The sequence below is a fragment of the Meleagris gallopavo genome, chromosome 3 (genome assembly GCF_000146605.3).
Source record: "Meleagris gallopavo isolate NT-WF06-2002-E0010 breed Aviagen turkey brand Nicholas breeding stock chromosome 3, Turkey_5.1, whole genome shotgun sequence".
Lineage (NCBI taxonomy): Eukaryota > Metazoa > Chordata > Aves > Galliformes > Phasianidae > Meleagris > Meleagris gallopavo.
Genome location: NC_015013.2, coordinates 15,189,977 through 15,206,156, shown reverse-complemented (window position 1 = coordinate 15,206,156; position 16,180 = coordinate 15,189,977). Strand labels below are relative to the sequence as shown.

At 38.6% G+C, this 16,180-nt stretch overlaps 2 protein-coding genes across 3 annotated transcripts in view; one reads left to right on the top strand and one right to left on the bottom strand.

Annotated features, from left to right (window-relative positions):
- The window catches only part of DROSHA (drosha ribonuclease III), a 67,917-nt gene extending 67,062 nt beyond the window's left edge, over positions 1 to 855 (bottom strand). The window contains exon 1 of the mRNA XM_010708441.3: positions 806 to 855. The gene's annotated coding sequence lies outside the window, so the exon portion shown is untranslated. The remainder of the gene's footprint in view (positions 1 to 805) is intronic.
- A 6-nt stretch (positions 856 to 861) lies between these two features.
- C3H5orf22 (chromosome 3 C5orf22 homolog) lies at positions 862 to 15,191 on the top strand. Of its 2 annotated transcripts, none has more exons than XM_010708443.3 (9): positions 862 to 996; positions 1,820 to 1,965; positions 3,087 to 3,236; positions 5,619 to 6,081; positions 7,743 to 7,805; positions 9,257 to 9,378; positions 10,218 to 10,284; positions 10,630 to 10,769; positions 11,888 to 15,191. In XM_010708443.3, exons 1-9 carry the CDS (start codon positions 898 to 900, stop codon positions 12,018 to 12,020), a joined length of 1,383 nt encoding a protein of 460 aa, XP_010706745.1. In that variant the 5' UTR covers positions 862 to 897; the 3' UTR covers positions 12,021 to 15,191. The 2 variants fall into 2 exon arrangements, with proteins under 2 accessions (XP_010706745.1, XP_019469344.1); XM_019613799.2 differs by lacking the exon at positions 862 to 996 and adding an exon at positions 2,516 to 2,637 and having other exon boundaries at positions 1,895 to 1,965.
- The last annotated feature ends 989 nt before the right edge of the window (positions 15,192 to 16,180 follow it).

Sequence of the window (16,180 nt, the reverse complement as noted above, 5' to 3'; positions counted from 1 at the left end):
AACTTAAATCTTCCCTCTTTAGGACATTCCCCCTTGGCCTATCAATTGATCTTGGTGGTGGGATTTGTTCCCTTTTCAAAGGGAACAGAGTTCCAAGGGATTCAGTAAGAAAGCTGCATTTCTAGGAAGCAGCAGCCACAGTGGTAAATCTATTTTTCCCTTCCAGTCAGCAGTGCCTCTCCAGCACTCTTGCTTCTATTAGGGCTCTCAAGAAAACCCACAGTTCATGGAATCATAGAATGGTCTGGATTGAAAAGGACCACAAAGATCACCTCGTTTCAACCCCCTGCTATGTGCAGGGTCACCAACCAGCAGACCAGGCTGCCCAGAGCCACATCCAGCCTGGCCTTGAATGCCTCCAGGGATGGGGCATCCACAACCTCCTTGGGCAACCTGTTCCAGTGCTTCACCACCCTTTGGGTGAAAAACTTCCTCCTAATAACTAACCTAAATCTCCCCGTGTTAGTTTAAAACCATTCCCCTTTGTCCTATCACTATTCACCCTCGTAAAACAGCCATTTCCCGTCTTCTTTATATGCTCCCTTCAAATACTGAAAGGCCGTAGTGAGGTTTTCGCGGACCGCTAGAGAACCATTTTGACTCCAGTACCTTCATAGCTGCTAAATACTAAGAATAACAGATAGAGCCCCTTTCCTCCTACCACACAGACCACCAAAGCACAGCCTCCCCCAGGCTCACAGACAGCAGGGCAGCCCAGCATCGAACACCCGAACTCGGATCACTGCCCGCTCTCCAAGCTCCCTACCCACCCTCAGTCCCCCGGCACACAACACATCCCACCTACCGCCGCACGGCCGCGGCCAGCCCTGCCCGCTGCTCCGGAAGAGGAAAGCGCAGGGCGGGCACAATGCCGCAGGAAGCACCGCCCCGCCAGGCATGAGTGGCGCAGCGGCTGCCTGCGGGCCCTGGCCCCGCGGCGAGGGGCTGAGGGCGTACCCGGCGCTGCCGGTGTGGGTGGTGGAGGACCACCAGGACGTGAGTGGCGGCATCAGGCGGAGCGCCGGGCTTGCGGGGGGAGGTGGCGGTGGTGCAGTCAGCTCGCGTTCTGTTTTCACGTGGAGATAACGTGTCTTTAACTTACGCACCCCGTTTCTGGCTTTGTTCTGGCGGCCGGAATAGTCGTTGCCCTTGAACAGAAGGAAGCTCCACTGGCTGCAGCTCTTGAGTGGAGACCTCCAGCAGAGGATGAGGTTGGGCGGTGGGAAAAGCACGTCCAAGTCAAGTCATGTGGGCATCAGGAGTTAAACCCCTTCTTTGAAGGTGGATGGGTTAAATTATTTGTTTTTCAATTTTCTTCTCTCATAGAGCAGTGAGGTGCTGGCACAGCTGCCCAGAGAAGCTGTGTTGCCCCATCCCTGCAGGTGCTCAAGGCCAGGTTGGATGGGGCCCAGAGCAGCTGAGCTGGTGGTGGCAGCCCTGATCACAGCACAGGCTTGTGGCTGGGACGTCTCTGAGGTCTCTTCCAACCCAACCCATTCTATGATTCTGGGATAAAACCCAACAGCAGCAAGCTTCTAGTCATGGAGCTGGATGATTAGTGAGAAGAGTTGCTGCAAACACAGTGCCTTATAAAGAAGGAAAGGAAGTAGAAGCGTAATCTTCTGACAGCTTCACATGTGTAGAGCTCCAGGGCTCAATGATTGTGCCTCGTGAACTAAAATTTCTGCCTCTCTGTATTGTTTGCTGTCTCCTTTCTCTTTCAAGATATAACCCAAATTCTAAGGGAGCGTGAGTGGGACTAGTGTTTTTGCTCTTATACTTGTCTCATTGATTATAGTGCAAATATGTGCTCTTTTAGGTGCTGCCTTTCATCTATCGTGCAATTGGTTCAAAGCATCTGCCTGCCAGTAACATCAGCTTTGTTCACCTTGATTCCCACCCAGACCTCCTTATCCCTGTGAATATGCCTGCAGATACTGTGTTTGACAAAGAAGCGCTTTTTAAGTAAGTCTCTTGTGCAGCATCAGGATACATTGTCTACTTCTTGCTATGCTTGCTTTATGATGAATACTGATACAACTGCGTATGAAATACGAGCAACAGACATATAAATCAGCCTCAGGTTGTATTTTCTTTATTTTCTGTTCAAAATTTCATAGCTTTGGATAGAAGAAGAAATTATGTTTCTTTTATGAATGTGGTTAAATGTTTATGTTGCATATTAAGAAAATTTAAGACTTATGAATTTACTTTTAGTTCACATTATCAGACTGGGCAGTTCCTCTGAATGACAGGACAGCACTCCAAATGGATGCTTTTCAGTGAGCTGCAGGTTTTAGAACAGCTTTTCTCTCTTAATGGTGACAAATTGACTGAGATTAAAATAACGTTTCTGATGCTGACCTGGTGCATCTGTGAAGTTGAGTATGATAATTAAGACTAATTTTTATCCCTATCTTCTTAGGTAGGCAACATGGGTGATCTGTTTTTTGTCTATTATTTCCTGTTTTAAAATAAATATTGATTGTTCCTCTTTTACACTGGTACACAACAGTGAGAAGAGATAATCAATATGTTAGCAATTGTGTCACCCTGCCCATGGTACATATTTAGTTTTCTTTGCTGGATGAATGAGAAGCCTTGTGGACTGCATCATATACATGAAGAAATAGGATGGTAAGAACAGATGCTATTCTGTAGGTGCTGATTGGGTCACATTCACTACTGAGGTTATATTTGAAGTCTATTTAGAGCAATGTACAATAAGATAATCCCTTGGGGTCAATTATGTGGAATGGAGTTCATGATGCACCTTGCACTTCTACTCTGTCAGGCATATTCAGAGAGAAAGACAAGAAGTCCATGTAGTTAATAAAGAACCATACTAAGAGTGAAGCTGACTGCACTTTATAATCCTATTGATTATTATTTTTAAAATTTTATTATATACATTTTTGGTTCTTACAAATCAAGATTTCAGTCCTTTCTCTTTTCTTTGGTGATATGACCTGTACACAGAATGTTAAATTCAGATGATTTGCATGGGGGTGTTTGTACTGTTCTTGACAATGTTTTACTTGCTGGTAAAGTAAGTGTTATTGCCAGTCTTTCTCTCATCGTTACAGTGAGCTAAGTATTGAGAACTGGATTATGCCTGCTGTTTATGCTGGCCATATTTCTCAAGTGGTATGGCTTCACCCACCATGGGCTCAGCAGATCTCAGAGGGAAAACACAATTTCTTAGTTGGGAAAGACATATCAACAACTACAATCAGGTAAATTGTTTGCTATCCAGTGCTGGTAACATAACAGCTACGTGCCGTGTATTTTGTATTCTTGAATAAATATAGTGATACATTTTCTTTTCTCAATGAAAATTCAATTTGTATTTGTTAATGTTTTGGGGTGTCATTGACTGTTTGTTTTAAGAGGTACAGTTTAAGTTGTGCCTTAGTCTCTTTTTTTTAAAAAAAAAAAAAGGTAATTCAAGTTATTCACACTTCATTGCATTCAGCCAAGTTTTCAATTAATTATCTTTGATAAAATGAAAATCTTAGAAAAAAAGTAGTTTCTTAGAGGATTGGGGTACCAGAAAAACACTTAGATCCTCCTCAAATGTCCCTTATCAAAATGAAACAAGCCCACTTGCTCGGCTTCCATCCAGCCCTCTAACTTCCTTAGCCATTCTCTGTTAGATCCTCTCAGTTTGTTGACATCTCACATGTTCTGGGGGTCCAGACCTTGGCGGAATATGACCAATGAGACCTCAGTAGTGCTAAATACAAGGTGAAATCTCTCTTTTGGTTATGGGTTTGCTAGTACAGTGAAATTTTGCAATTAATCTTTATCACTGTAGGAGTATATGGATTGGTTGCGCTCACTTTGCTTTATACTTTGATTGACCATTCCTCTTTTGTAGCATCCTGCTGGTCTGTGCCAAACTGGTACTGCTGCATGATGTTATTCTGTCCTAAATGCAAGACCTTTTCTTTATCTTAGTTGAATGTAATGAGATTCCTGTAGGCTTTTCCTCTGGGTTGCCTTAGACTCCTCAGGATGCCAACACTGGGGAACTGAACTTCAGGTTTCTGCCATTTCTGAAATTATTTGAATGTGGCTGATGGATGGTGATACCCTGTAATTGATAGGGGCCTTAACAGAAGTGCATAGAAGTTCACATTTCCTCTCAGTGTTATTTCTTTAATCTGAATTGAAGGTTTTGCACTTGGGCCAGAAGAATCTCAGGCATCTATACAGAGTGGAAGGAGTGGTCCTTGAGAGTAGCCCTGCAGAGAAGGACCTGGGGGTCTTGATGGATGAAAAGCTTAATATGAGCCAGTAGTGTGCTCTTGCAGCTCGGAAAGCAAATGGTATCCTGGGCTCCATTAGAAGAGGGGTAACCAGCAGGGACAGGGAGGTGATTGTTCCCCTCTACTCTGCTCTTGTGCGGCCCCATCTGGAGTACTGTGTCCAGGTCTGGAGCCCCCAGGACAAGAAAGACAGGGAGCTGTTGGAGAGTGTCCAGAGGAGGGCCATGAAGATGATCAGGGAACTGGAGCACCTCCCCTATGAAGACAGGCTGAGGGAGCTGGGCTTGTTCAGCGTGGAGAAAAGAAGGCTGCGGAGTGACCTCATTGCAGCCTTCAGTACCTAAAGGAAGCCTACAAACAGGAGGGAAGTCAACTCTTTGAAAGGGTAGATGATGGCAGGACAAAAGGAAATGGTTTTAAGTTGAGGGAGGGAAGATTTAGGTTGGGTGTCAGGGGGAAATTCTTTACAGAGGGAATGATGAGGTGCTGTAATAGTCTGCCCAGAGAGGTTGTGGATGCCCCATCCCTGGAGGTGTTCAAGGCCAGATTGGGTGGGGCCCTGGGCAGCCTGGTCTAGTATTAAATGGGGAGGGTACATGTGGCAGGGCAGTTGGAGATTCATGATTCTTGAGGTCCCTTCCAACTCTGGCCATTCTGTGATTCTGTGAGTTTATTGCACTTAAGGCTTAATGTGTTGAAATATGGCTTAAAAATAGTATTATTTTTTTGCTATAAGTGAAACCTAGATTTTGGGTTGTTTTTGTTGTTGTTTCTGTTTTTAAATTAAATGGATTCCATGGATATGTAGCTATTCATCCTTGTTACCTGCTCTCCTCACACTTAGAATAAGGATTCATATTTCAGGGTAAAAAGCAGTTAAATGCTGTGTATTAATCCATGTTTTATTGACATCCGTGGGTTCCAGAGCACTTCTGAAATGCAACCATAACGATTTCCTCACAAAGAAAAAAGTGATGGAAGGCAAAATATCCAGTGCTTTGCATTATTATCCCATAAAATTGATTGTATCTTGTCAAATTCTTGATGTAAGATACAATTCATTGGCATGTTAATCTTAATAGCACATAACATAAATCTTTCTTACCCACTAAAAATCTTACAGGACTACTATCAAAATTCCAGAATAAATTTTAATATATTGATTTAGCATTGAAGAGGTAGAAAAAAATCCCACTTAAACACTTGCAGATTAAAGTAAATAATTTTGTATACACAGTTTTATTGCTTTTGCTACCTACCAAACATTAATTCATTTTTCTTTTGGTGACTTATTTGCAAAGCTTTTTACAAAGATGTGTATTAACTGTGAGTTATTGTCTATTGTAGGGTTACAGGTACAGATCATTACTTTTTAAGTGATGGTCTTTATGTCCCCGCTGATCAGCTAGAAAATCCAAAGCCTTTAAATTTACATGTCGTTCTCATTAATCCTACCGAAGCATCAAACAGCCAGGAAAAAAATGACAAAGTAGCATCCGCTAAGAGACTGAAGCTAAATACAGATGACACAGCAAACACTGCTGCTACCTCTTCATCAGTGGCTCCTGGTGACCACGATAACAACTTCTCAAGTGTGAAGGACAAGGAAGTACAACATGCTGGTGCCCTGAACAGGGCGAAAATGTTGCCAGAATGCTCAGCTTCAAGCTCCCTAAGAAACAATGAATGTCCAGTAATGGAGGTTGCTAAAGATATCTGCCAAGTTCTTCAGAATGGGGATGCATTTGTTTTAGACATTGACTTAGATTTTTTTTCAGTTAAGAATCCATTTAAAGAAATGTACACAAAGGTAAGTATGACAATGGAGACTTCCCTTACCATTCATAAAAGAGTACTCATCCTTCTAGCACTTGATGTCTATGGAGAAACTCTCTTCTAAGAAAAATTAGTGGATCAGCTGGTCATAACTAATGAATCATACTAATATTTGAGAGGGAGACAGTATAAGGGAACATATACTCCAAAGCAAAGCAACCTAGCAGGACTAGGTCCTTACATTTGAAATGGATGTTCAGTGCACATTCAAGCTTAGAGATACACGGCATACCTCTGTGTGTTGTGTAGAACATAAAAGCCGTGCTTGGTTTTCTACAGATAATGTTCCAAATACCTGCAACAGGATAATTGGGGAGAGGTGAGAGATTGTACTCTCCACCCTACCCCATAACATGCTTTTAGAAGACCACAATGGTATCAGAGACTGACTGTCCAAAGGATATCACGGTGTTGATTATTCAAAGAGTGCTAACTCCTCTCAATGAGAGACTGTAAATAATTTCCTTTGACTGGGCTAATGAACAAGCAGCTTTTATCTCTGGTGCCGTGACTCTGAGCTCAAGACTATGCCTTATGTTCAGTTTATAACTTGACTGCACACAAAAGATACCTCTCTTGTACAGTGTTATAAATATGTAGATTCTCAGAGTTGCTGAGCAGTTAGGAAGCTTTCTTGATGTGAACATGATTTTTAGGAACTAGCTAATCTGCCTTGAAAATTGCATGTAGCACTAAATGTAAATTCTTTTTTAAAGATTTACAATTTACAAATTCTTCTGCAATATCACAACTGTTTGTGGTGGCTAAGCTTCTCTTTAATGGTACTTTAATCTCAGCCTATGCTAGAGAACATCTGACTTCTCTGAGTTTCATTTAGAATACGACACCACTTCCTTGTTCACTATGTAGAAATAAATACAGCGATCCTCATCTCTGTTAGCTTCTGACATTGAGTCTTTACTCATGGTACCATCAGACTATCAGCAACACTAATCATTTAGAATTTAGAATCACGAAGGAAGCATAAAGTAAAGCAGAAGCACCATAGGGATCTTGCCACATAAGAACCCTCTGAGGCCTTACAAATCATTCTGCATAAAGCCATGAAAGATTCTTGTTGGTTGATTTGTTTATTTGGGAGGTGGTTTTTATTTTCTTGTACTGTGCTCAGTTCTCAGTTCTAGGAACCACTTTTGGAAGTGGGCTTGTACAGAACTCCAAGTGTACCTTTACTGATAAGAATTTCATTTGCCATTAGTATTTCTTAACTCTGTTCCCTCTATTGTAAAATGCAATCATTCTATCAGAGCATGTTGCTCAAGTTCACACTTGGAATATAAGAATTCAAGGAAAAACTAAAAAGCAAATATGGCTTGTGAATTCAGAAGACTGTTCTCTTTACACACGTGAAAAAAAAATCCAGAATATTTTGCTAGAGATGCTTTATGTTTCTGTAAAATTCAATGACCTCTTAGTTTGCCCTTTCTTTCCTCTTGAGAAAGTCTTCTGTTCGTCTTTTCAGTGCTGTTAAATGAATAATAAGATTTGTTTATCTGCAGTATTGGAGTAGAGAAATTATCATGTTCAAGTTTGTTCTGTTTTTCAAAGGTGCAGTGCTCTGAAGTTTTGGATTTCCACTTGAAGAAATTAATATTTTTTTTTCCTTTTTCAAAGACAGAATATGAGCTCTTACAGGAGTTGTACAAGTTCAAGAAACCTCACAGAAATGCAACAGAGGTATAGTATTTCTTGTGAGATACATAAGGGAATTATTCTTTTGATTTACACAGTAAAAATGACTTAGCATAAAGAAGGAATCTATGAAAGATGCTTAATGAAGTAGTCTTTAACTAAGCTATTTAATAATAATATTATAATATATAATTATTATTATTATTATATATAATAATATTTAATAATATTTAACACAAATGTAAAAATTCTTGCAAACAAATGGTAATTGACAAGATAGAAATGAAAACATAGCATATCATTTGCTGTGTTTCTTTGCAAGGTTCAACAGAGTTTTTTGGTGTTGTGCTCCCCCCTCCCTTTCTGGGTCTCCCTTTCCTTGCCCAGGTTGCTCTTCCTTTATAGACAGAGTTGTGCTAAATGCCTAGTTGGCATTTTATTTATTTATTTAGTTGTACAATTAGATCTATATTTCTGTCATACTATTATAATCAAAGAAAATACTGTTTGGGGTTTTTGTTTTAAGTACTGTAGGGATTGGCTCTTTAAGGTTGATTACTGGTGCAGCATAGAAGGATGTCTTACTCATAGCCCAGGATCATAAGGTGTGCTTCAGGAATGGTTAACACCCTTAGCTTTTCTTTAAATTTAACATGAAGTTGATATCACTGGCAAAAAGAAGCAGCTTCTAAAGTGAGAACAACTATGTTCTTAGTTGTTATATTTATACCAATGTGCTTTTTAATAATTTTTCTTCATATACTACTGCACTGAGCATCTGTTATACCAAATAGCATTGCTTTTAGCTTGGTATGCTGTGTATCCTGCAATATTTACATGCACAGCAGTATGCATGCATGTATGTAACCCTACTTAATGAAGACAACCTCTTCATGTGCTCAGAGTGTTTGAAAACAGTGCCTAAACTTTTGCTGGATCAGAGCTGTAACAACCATTTTAAATTAATCCCAAATTCTTTCAGGCCTGAAAGAACTTTAAAACCTCAGCTATAACTTTATTATTATTTTTTTTTATTTATTTGATTTAGTAATTTTTTTTTAAACCTGAAATATGAAGATCTCATTTCATTACAAGAGTGTAAAGCTTGCATTCATCTGAGTACCTGCATGTTCATAATAAATTAATCAAATATGGCAGCATTTCAGTGCCATACAAAAAAATCCAGGAATTAATCATATAGCTTTTTTGTTCTCCTTAACGTATTCTGCTTAAACATAGACGTGGTCTTTTATAGGAAAGTCAGAGCACAAAGAAGTGGTGTTTTGTGTTGTTGTTGTTGTTTCAGAAGGTACCTTATTAATTTCTGTAGGCAGTCATTCAGATCATCTTGAAGAGAGATGCCCTGTAGCAAAGAACTAGTTGTTTTCCCATTTTAAACGAGGTGAACCATTTAAAAGCTTGACTGGTAGCGTAAGCCATGATTTAGCTAGGAGAATCATTCTTACCTCTTTTGTTTTTTACATGCATATTTAAAGGAAGATTTGCTGGATTGTGTTGAAAACCGTGTCCATCAGCTAGAAGATCTAGAAGCAGCATTTGCAGATTTTTGTGACAGTGATGACGAAGAGACCTTACAGAAGTGGGCTTCATATCCTGGGTAGGAGATCTCTAAATGGCTTAAACACTCCCGTCGTTGGTTTATTCCTGTAGCCTTTGGAGAAGAATCTTCCTGAACTGATGACACAGTTAGCAGTAAAGTGTTCTTCCTTATTACCATCATATTGGAACCCTTCCTGGTCAGCTTAAGTAAGTTGAGATTACAACATTTCAAATAAATAAGCCTCTTGTTGATTCTTTCCTGCTAAAACTACTAGAACAGTCAGCTCTCCTGAAAGACCTTTACCTTTTCCATAGTAGTAGGGGTAGGTTTTGATTTTTCTGTGGAACTCACTCTTACTACCTTCCTTCCCTTTCTAAGATTCAGCTCTCTACTGCAGTAAAAGAAACCACTTACCAGTGCCAGTGAGATTTTTTCGTGCCACCTCTCCTTCCCTGGGAGCCTTTCTGGAGCACAGAAGATGAGGCTCTCATTCCTGACCTGCTGCAGAAGTAGTGCTGCAAAGAGGCTTCCAGACTTAACCTACTGGATTTTCTTTGCAGAGTCAGCAGTGCAAACAGAATCATACATCAGTTATTACCAGACCCATGTAACAATGACCAGGAACGTTTCTTACTATAGTACACTACTTTTGAGTTGCAGTAGCTTTTCTCTACGTTGCCCTAAAAGTAAGGCAAAGAAGTTGTGTGTGGCATAGATAAGAATATAGGGGTTTCTTGGGGAAGATCTGTTGAAACAGCGCATGATACTGGTACTCCGTTTTTCTCAGGTGCAAGATGACAGAGGAGCAACATGTTAACTTCTACATTATTTTTTTTAATTTGCACATGTATGTTTCCAACTGCTAACATAAGTTTTGGTTGTGTTTTTAACTCCAGATTGAAACCACTTGTTCAACTAGTACAGAGTTTGAAAAGCAGAATGGAGAGCCCAGACTATGAAATGGTAGGTCATTGGGTAAAGGAATAGAGAGTAATTAATTTCAAAAGTATAGCTTCATCAAGCAGGGAAAAGGACATGCTTAATTTTAGGTTTGCTTCTTGACTCAAACATTTTAAGTTTTTGTTTGTTTTTTTTTTGTTGTTGTTGTTTTTAATGTTATTGCTTATTGAAGGTTTCACTTCACCAGTATCTGTTTATTTTATTTTTAACTACTAACTGAAGAAAAGTTTCCTGCCTGAAGATGTGAAAGTTACCTGTTGGGCTGGAGTAGTTTAGGGATTTATTACACAGATAAGCTATATTACTAATTTGTCAACGGAAATGAAAATCTGTTTAATTTGTCTGTAGGTCCATCAGGCTGGTCTGACCTGTGATTATGTTGAACTTCCCCACCATGTTAGCACCAAAGAGGAGATTGAAGGCCTCTTACAGTCCATGAAGATTCTGCTGAAAAACATACCTAAGCCCACACTTGTGACAGTTGCTCGGTAAGACTGTAGGTTCTTTTTTACTCAAAAAAAAATCAGATTGTGCTTGCAAAACTAAATGATTCTATGACTATGGCATCGGTTGACTTATCTTCAAAAGAAATTCTCAAAGAGAAAATCTTAGCATAGTAAAAATTGTCATTTGGAAGCATGAATCATTAGACAGTGACAGTACCTATAATGCTGAGGGAAGGTTCTGTGCTGATATCCAGTCTTACTGGGCTTTAGAGTGTCCAGCACAGATGTCAACAGTAGTGAAAACATGATGATTTAACCTTCATTATAGGCTATATAAAGCCTTTGTATAGCCTTGTGTGGTGCAGAGGATAGCTGTCACTGTGGTTCATATTATCTTCACTGCTTCTGTTAAGATAGAGCCTGCATGGGCTAAAATATTATGCCTTTCCCACTCTTGATCTAGAATTAACTACACTTCAACTAAGATTTCTGCTTCTAGTGAAATTTCGGATGGAATTGGGACAAGTTTTCATCTGATAGTCTGAAAGATATTTATATTGTAGAAAAATCTAATAGTGTTTTACATAGAGTAAAATTTGTGCTTCTGGGACTGCAAGGGAATTATTTTAGAGGACAAAACAGAGTTTGAGGCCAGGGCCAGAAGTCCTGTCCCGAGAGAATTTAATTTGAAGACCACCGTGTATCTACGGACAAGTTATTGCAACTTACTCACTTGAAGAACACTAAGTATGCCCTAAAATACAGGCAGCAATGCCAGTATCTGACTTGAAATAATTCTTATCAAGAACAGTAGTGTGGTTAATACTTAAAATAATAAAGGCTGTTTTTCCTGCTCCAACCACAGAGTTGGAAAATTCAGGAAATAAATTAGGAAATAAAGAAAAATGTATGTAAGTCTTGATAGATCTGAGACTGGAAATTTTAGCTCAGCCTTTTGTTAGCAGTATTTGTTAGTGGTAAGTGTTATAAACCAGGAATTGTGCAGATTTTTCTTTTAGTTTTTCTATCTATTTTAGTTTTCCTATTTTAACTAGCAGCAATTGAATTTTTTCAGGTTTTCCATTTTTTTCTACCAGTGCTTTAAATAATCATTTGTTTGAATGCAAACTTCTCATTCTTTTTTCAAATCTTTGTTACAGATCAAGTCTGGATGACTATTGCCCTTCAGAACAGGTTGACATCATTCAAGAGAAGGTTCTCAGTTTACTTGGTTTTATGTATGGCACTCTGGATGTGCATTTAGATTACTCAAGCAATTCATCTTCTTTGTGATCTTTCTTCATGCGCTGCTTTCTAATGCTGTAGATGAATTTAAATTGTGTATTGGCTGTTATTTCAGCAGGTGGCACTAGAATCCAAGCTGACCAGGAGTTTAAATTGCATTGCGTTTTCCAAACCAGCTGCATCTGAACTACTACCAGTGTAGGATTGCTCAGATAATTCTGCGATTCTTATTTTTCTGTTTTGATTATTCTTAACATTGAAGCAAGAGGAACTATGTCCACAGAATGTATTTTTTCACCTAATTTCTTTAAGTATGTTTAGAAAAGGACATTTTAAAAATAAATTGATTTCTTTTTTGTACTTAAACGTTTTGATGAAGTTCAGTGAGTAACAGATTTCTTCCTGAGTTACGCTGTACCTTTAAAAAAAATAATCTGAAAAATGCCATTAAAACCTTAAGTTTGCATAAGGATCTTTCTCAAGCACTGCTGTGCTTGAATGGTCCAGGCACACTCCTCACATTTTCTAGATCATCTTATGGCTTCTGGCCCATCCACAGAATACTATTTATAACTTACATTTATATTTTTCTAGAGTATTTCACTGGTGACTCAGATAATATGCCCAATATACAGACATTGGCTTGGTCCAAGGACAGTGCAAATACTTCTGTAAATTGATTTTTTTTCCTCCTTTCTGAACCATGCTGAACAAGTAAAAAATGTGCATGAGGAAAGAAAGCAGCCAGAGTTCATCTGAGTTTCATTGGGAATACTTCTGATTATATAATTCTGCTGTTGTACTTAGTGCAAAAAAAGTAAATCTCCACTAAGAATTTTTTGTTTCACAACAACAAACTGTTGTAAACTTCAGCTAATGCACTCCACGTAACAGTAATTCTAAATGCATGCAAACTTTTTTGTTGTTTTGATTCTGATTTTTTGCATGTTGGATTTTTTTGTTTGTTTGTTTTTGCTTTCTTAAGCCAGAGCACCAAGAAGCTCCAAAGACTCAGAATATGCTGCATATACTAGAAAATACATCACTACAGAGTCATAGTCTGTAGTTACTAGGATTCTCAATGTTCTAATTTACTACTAGGGGAAAATGTTTTGCTAGCCTTGAAAGCCAACAAATCAAATGTGGATAGACTAATGTAATGACTAATACAGCATTACAGCACTATTAGGAAGCATCATATGATGATAATGAGATAGTTAGAAAAAGTATGGAAAAAAGAAGACAGAAGACAGGAGTGAGAAGGAGAGAGAGAATCAGTAAAAAAACTGTTATACCGTATGTATCACATAAGTAAAAGCCAACAAACTGAAAGAGGAAAGGTTTTCTCACTTTACCTGACAGAAGTAATGCCTCTTTGCTGTTGAACTTAATTTCACCATCTGCTGACTTCTCTGAGAGCACACAAAGGCCCAGAAAATAAATTAGTATCTACAGAAGAAGATGTGAGGAATAAAGAAGATTAAACCATAAGAGAAAAGGTCTATTGCACGCATCCTTCAGTTATGGAAAACAAATTTTATATACGATTGCTGCTTCTTGGTAAACTCTCTGATACCTACTGGCTTTTTGCAGCCCTTGACTGCCTTAACCTGCTCCAATATTGATTAACTAATTCAGTGAATGGCTGAAGCTGCAAAAGAACTCTGGAAGTCATCTCATCCAAATACCCTACCCCAGTGAAGCAGGTCACCCAGGAGCTTGTTCAGATTCCTGTTGAAGATCCCTGGAGATCTTTGAAAGGATTAGAATTAGTGGACCTATTGACTAATGCCTGAAATAATACTATCCTGCTTTATTTTTCTATATTACACTTCTTCTCTATGTCCTCAAAGACTATGTACACCCTTGAAAATGAGCAAAGAGAGACAGATCCCCACAGGATAATTTAGGTGCCTGATTTGAATTGAAGAACTTTTCTAACGTGTCTTATTTTCTCTTTTAGTAAAGTGTTAAGGAAGACAGTTCTCCCGTTTTTAGGTTCTTCAGTCGATGGCTAAAATTTGATTGGTGGACTCTACTCATAAATAGAAGATATTAAACAGCTTTTGCTTCATCTGCCTTTGTCACACTGTTAAGTTCCTCACTTTAAGAGTTCACAGATACAGAGACGATGTGAAAAGGATTGTAAAAAGTTAATGACAAAAGCTAACCCTGGAAAGTAGAGTGAAACAGCAGTTGGAAACTACACATCTGCTAATATTCCATACTTTAACTTTTCTTAATTAGTCTCAACAACTGTGAAGTAACAGTAGGAGAAACAGCGTAAAATATAATACACAGGTATATTAATTTATTTGCTAAGGCAGAGAAGAATACTGAATTGCAGCCTGATGCACCTAAATAGTTCCATGAAACTTTGGTATGCAGTAATTCGTGATGATGTTATTGCCCTTTCTCCTAAAATACTATAAATAATGTCATTATTGTTAAATAAAGTGGTTACAATATCTGGGGAAAAACAAACAAACAAAAACAATGCCAGGAAGAGAAAGGAGAAATATATCTTGACCTGTGTCTAGCTAACGTTTTAGCACTGATTATATTGTTGTTAAATTTTATCTAAATTCTGTCAAAGAAATGCTGGATTAATTCTTTTTTTTTTTTCCCACATGAAACAAGTTAAACATTCCTACTGTTTTGATTGGAAAATGAATGACAGCTGAGGAAAATACTATTTATCTCAGTCTTGACAATGAAATAAAGTAGAAGTAAAAAGGCACTAAATACGGATTGCTTAGAACTTACAAGTAGAATTAGTTGTGATTACAAAATTATCTAGTTGGAGTAAAACTAGGTAAGTTTTCTAGCAAAACTAGAAGAGTGTTCTCAGGGTTCTAATGCTTCCAAAACATGAAGAAGTTCATATTTCATAACTGAGAATTTTCTGAATTCTATTAGCTGTTTCTGGATATCTCATTTCATATAGAATAAGACTGAGATGGAGACTTATGAAATGGAGAACCATGTAAAAAAAGTAGGCGTTGTTTTGGATTGCTATGTTAAAACACTACTGAGAAGGATCAATAAGGTTTTTGAGCGAGAAGACATAATTGTGCACACACTAAATCAGGTGATTATCCACCATGAATGAATTTAAACTGGAGTCAAATTGTGAGATACTTAAAACCAGTTTGGTAGTTGCGTGTTCTAGATGCTAGGTATAGATAATAAAGAAAATTTTGTTTTCTCTTAAACTTACCAAGTTGTTTTTATTTGGAAAGACTGATGTTTTCATATTAGATAAGCAGTAATGGTTGGAGTAGTTTTCACACTAAATTTTAATATCTTACGTCTAAGATCTAATTATGGTTATCTTGTAGTGACACAGCTTGAAGAAATAATTAGCTGTGAAAGATAGGCACCAATTAGGCTTTTAATTTGGATCCTAACAGTCTCTCCGGAGGGTTATTTTTGTCTTTTTGAATACATATGGAGGACTGAAAATTTCAAGTTTCTTAAACAGATGCAGAGCAGGTAGAAAAAAAATATTACTGTTTAGTTCCAAAACCCTTAAATAAAAGACTTATATGCAAAACAAATATATATATACATATGAGTTTTATGAAGAATTTACATTTTCATAAATTACTTTGGTGTCAAGGGTGTTGGAATGAGATGATATTTAAGGGCCCCTCCAACTTAAGCCATTCTATGATCTTATGGATGTAGGGCTAGAAGCTGTTATGAGCAAGTTTGCTGACAATACGAAATTGGGAGGAGCTGATGACAAGGATGGAGAGGCCTTGCAGGGAGATCTAGACAAAATAGAGAGTTGGGCAATCACCATTTGCATGAAGTTGAACAAGAGCAAGTGCCTGATTCTGCACCTGGGAAGGGATAATCCTTGTTATACATACAGGCTGCGGGATAAGATGCTGGTGAACAGCCCTACTGAAAGCGATCTGGGGGGCCTGGTCAACAGTAAATTGAAAGTAAGCTGGCAGTGTGCCCTGGTAGCCAGAAAGGCCAGTCATGGGCATAGCACTGGCCTAGTAGTTGAGGGAAGTGACTGCTCCTCTCTGCACTTCACTAGTATGGCCTCAGCTCAAGTACTGTGTTCAATTTTGAGTGCCATAGAGGTCCCCTGGTTGGTTCAGCATGGAGAAGAGGAGGCTGAGGAGAGGCCTCATAATGGCCTACGGCTTCCTCATGAGGGGGAGGAGAAGAGCAGGCACTGATTTCTGCTC

What these genes read in the sequence shown, in the direction of transcription:
- C3H5orf22 (XM_010708443.3), top strand. Translation starts at nt 898, where the DNA reads ATGAGTGGCGCAGCGGCTGCCTGCGGGCCCTGGCCCCGCGGCGAGGGG. An exon ending in ATATCAACAACTACAATCAG is followed by an intron (nt 3,237 to 5,618) that starts GTAAATTGTTTG and finishes TGTCTATTGTAG; the next exon opens with GGTTACAGGTACAGATCATT. An exon ending in ACACTTGTGACAGTTGCTCG is followed by an intron (nt 10,770 to 11,887) that starts GTAAGACTGTAG and finishes TCTTTGTTACAG; the next exon opens with ATCAAGTCTGGATGACTATT.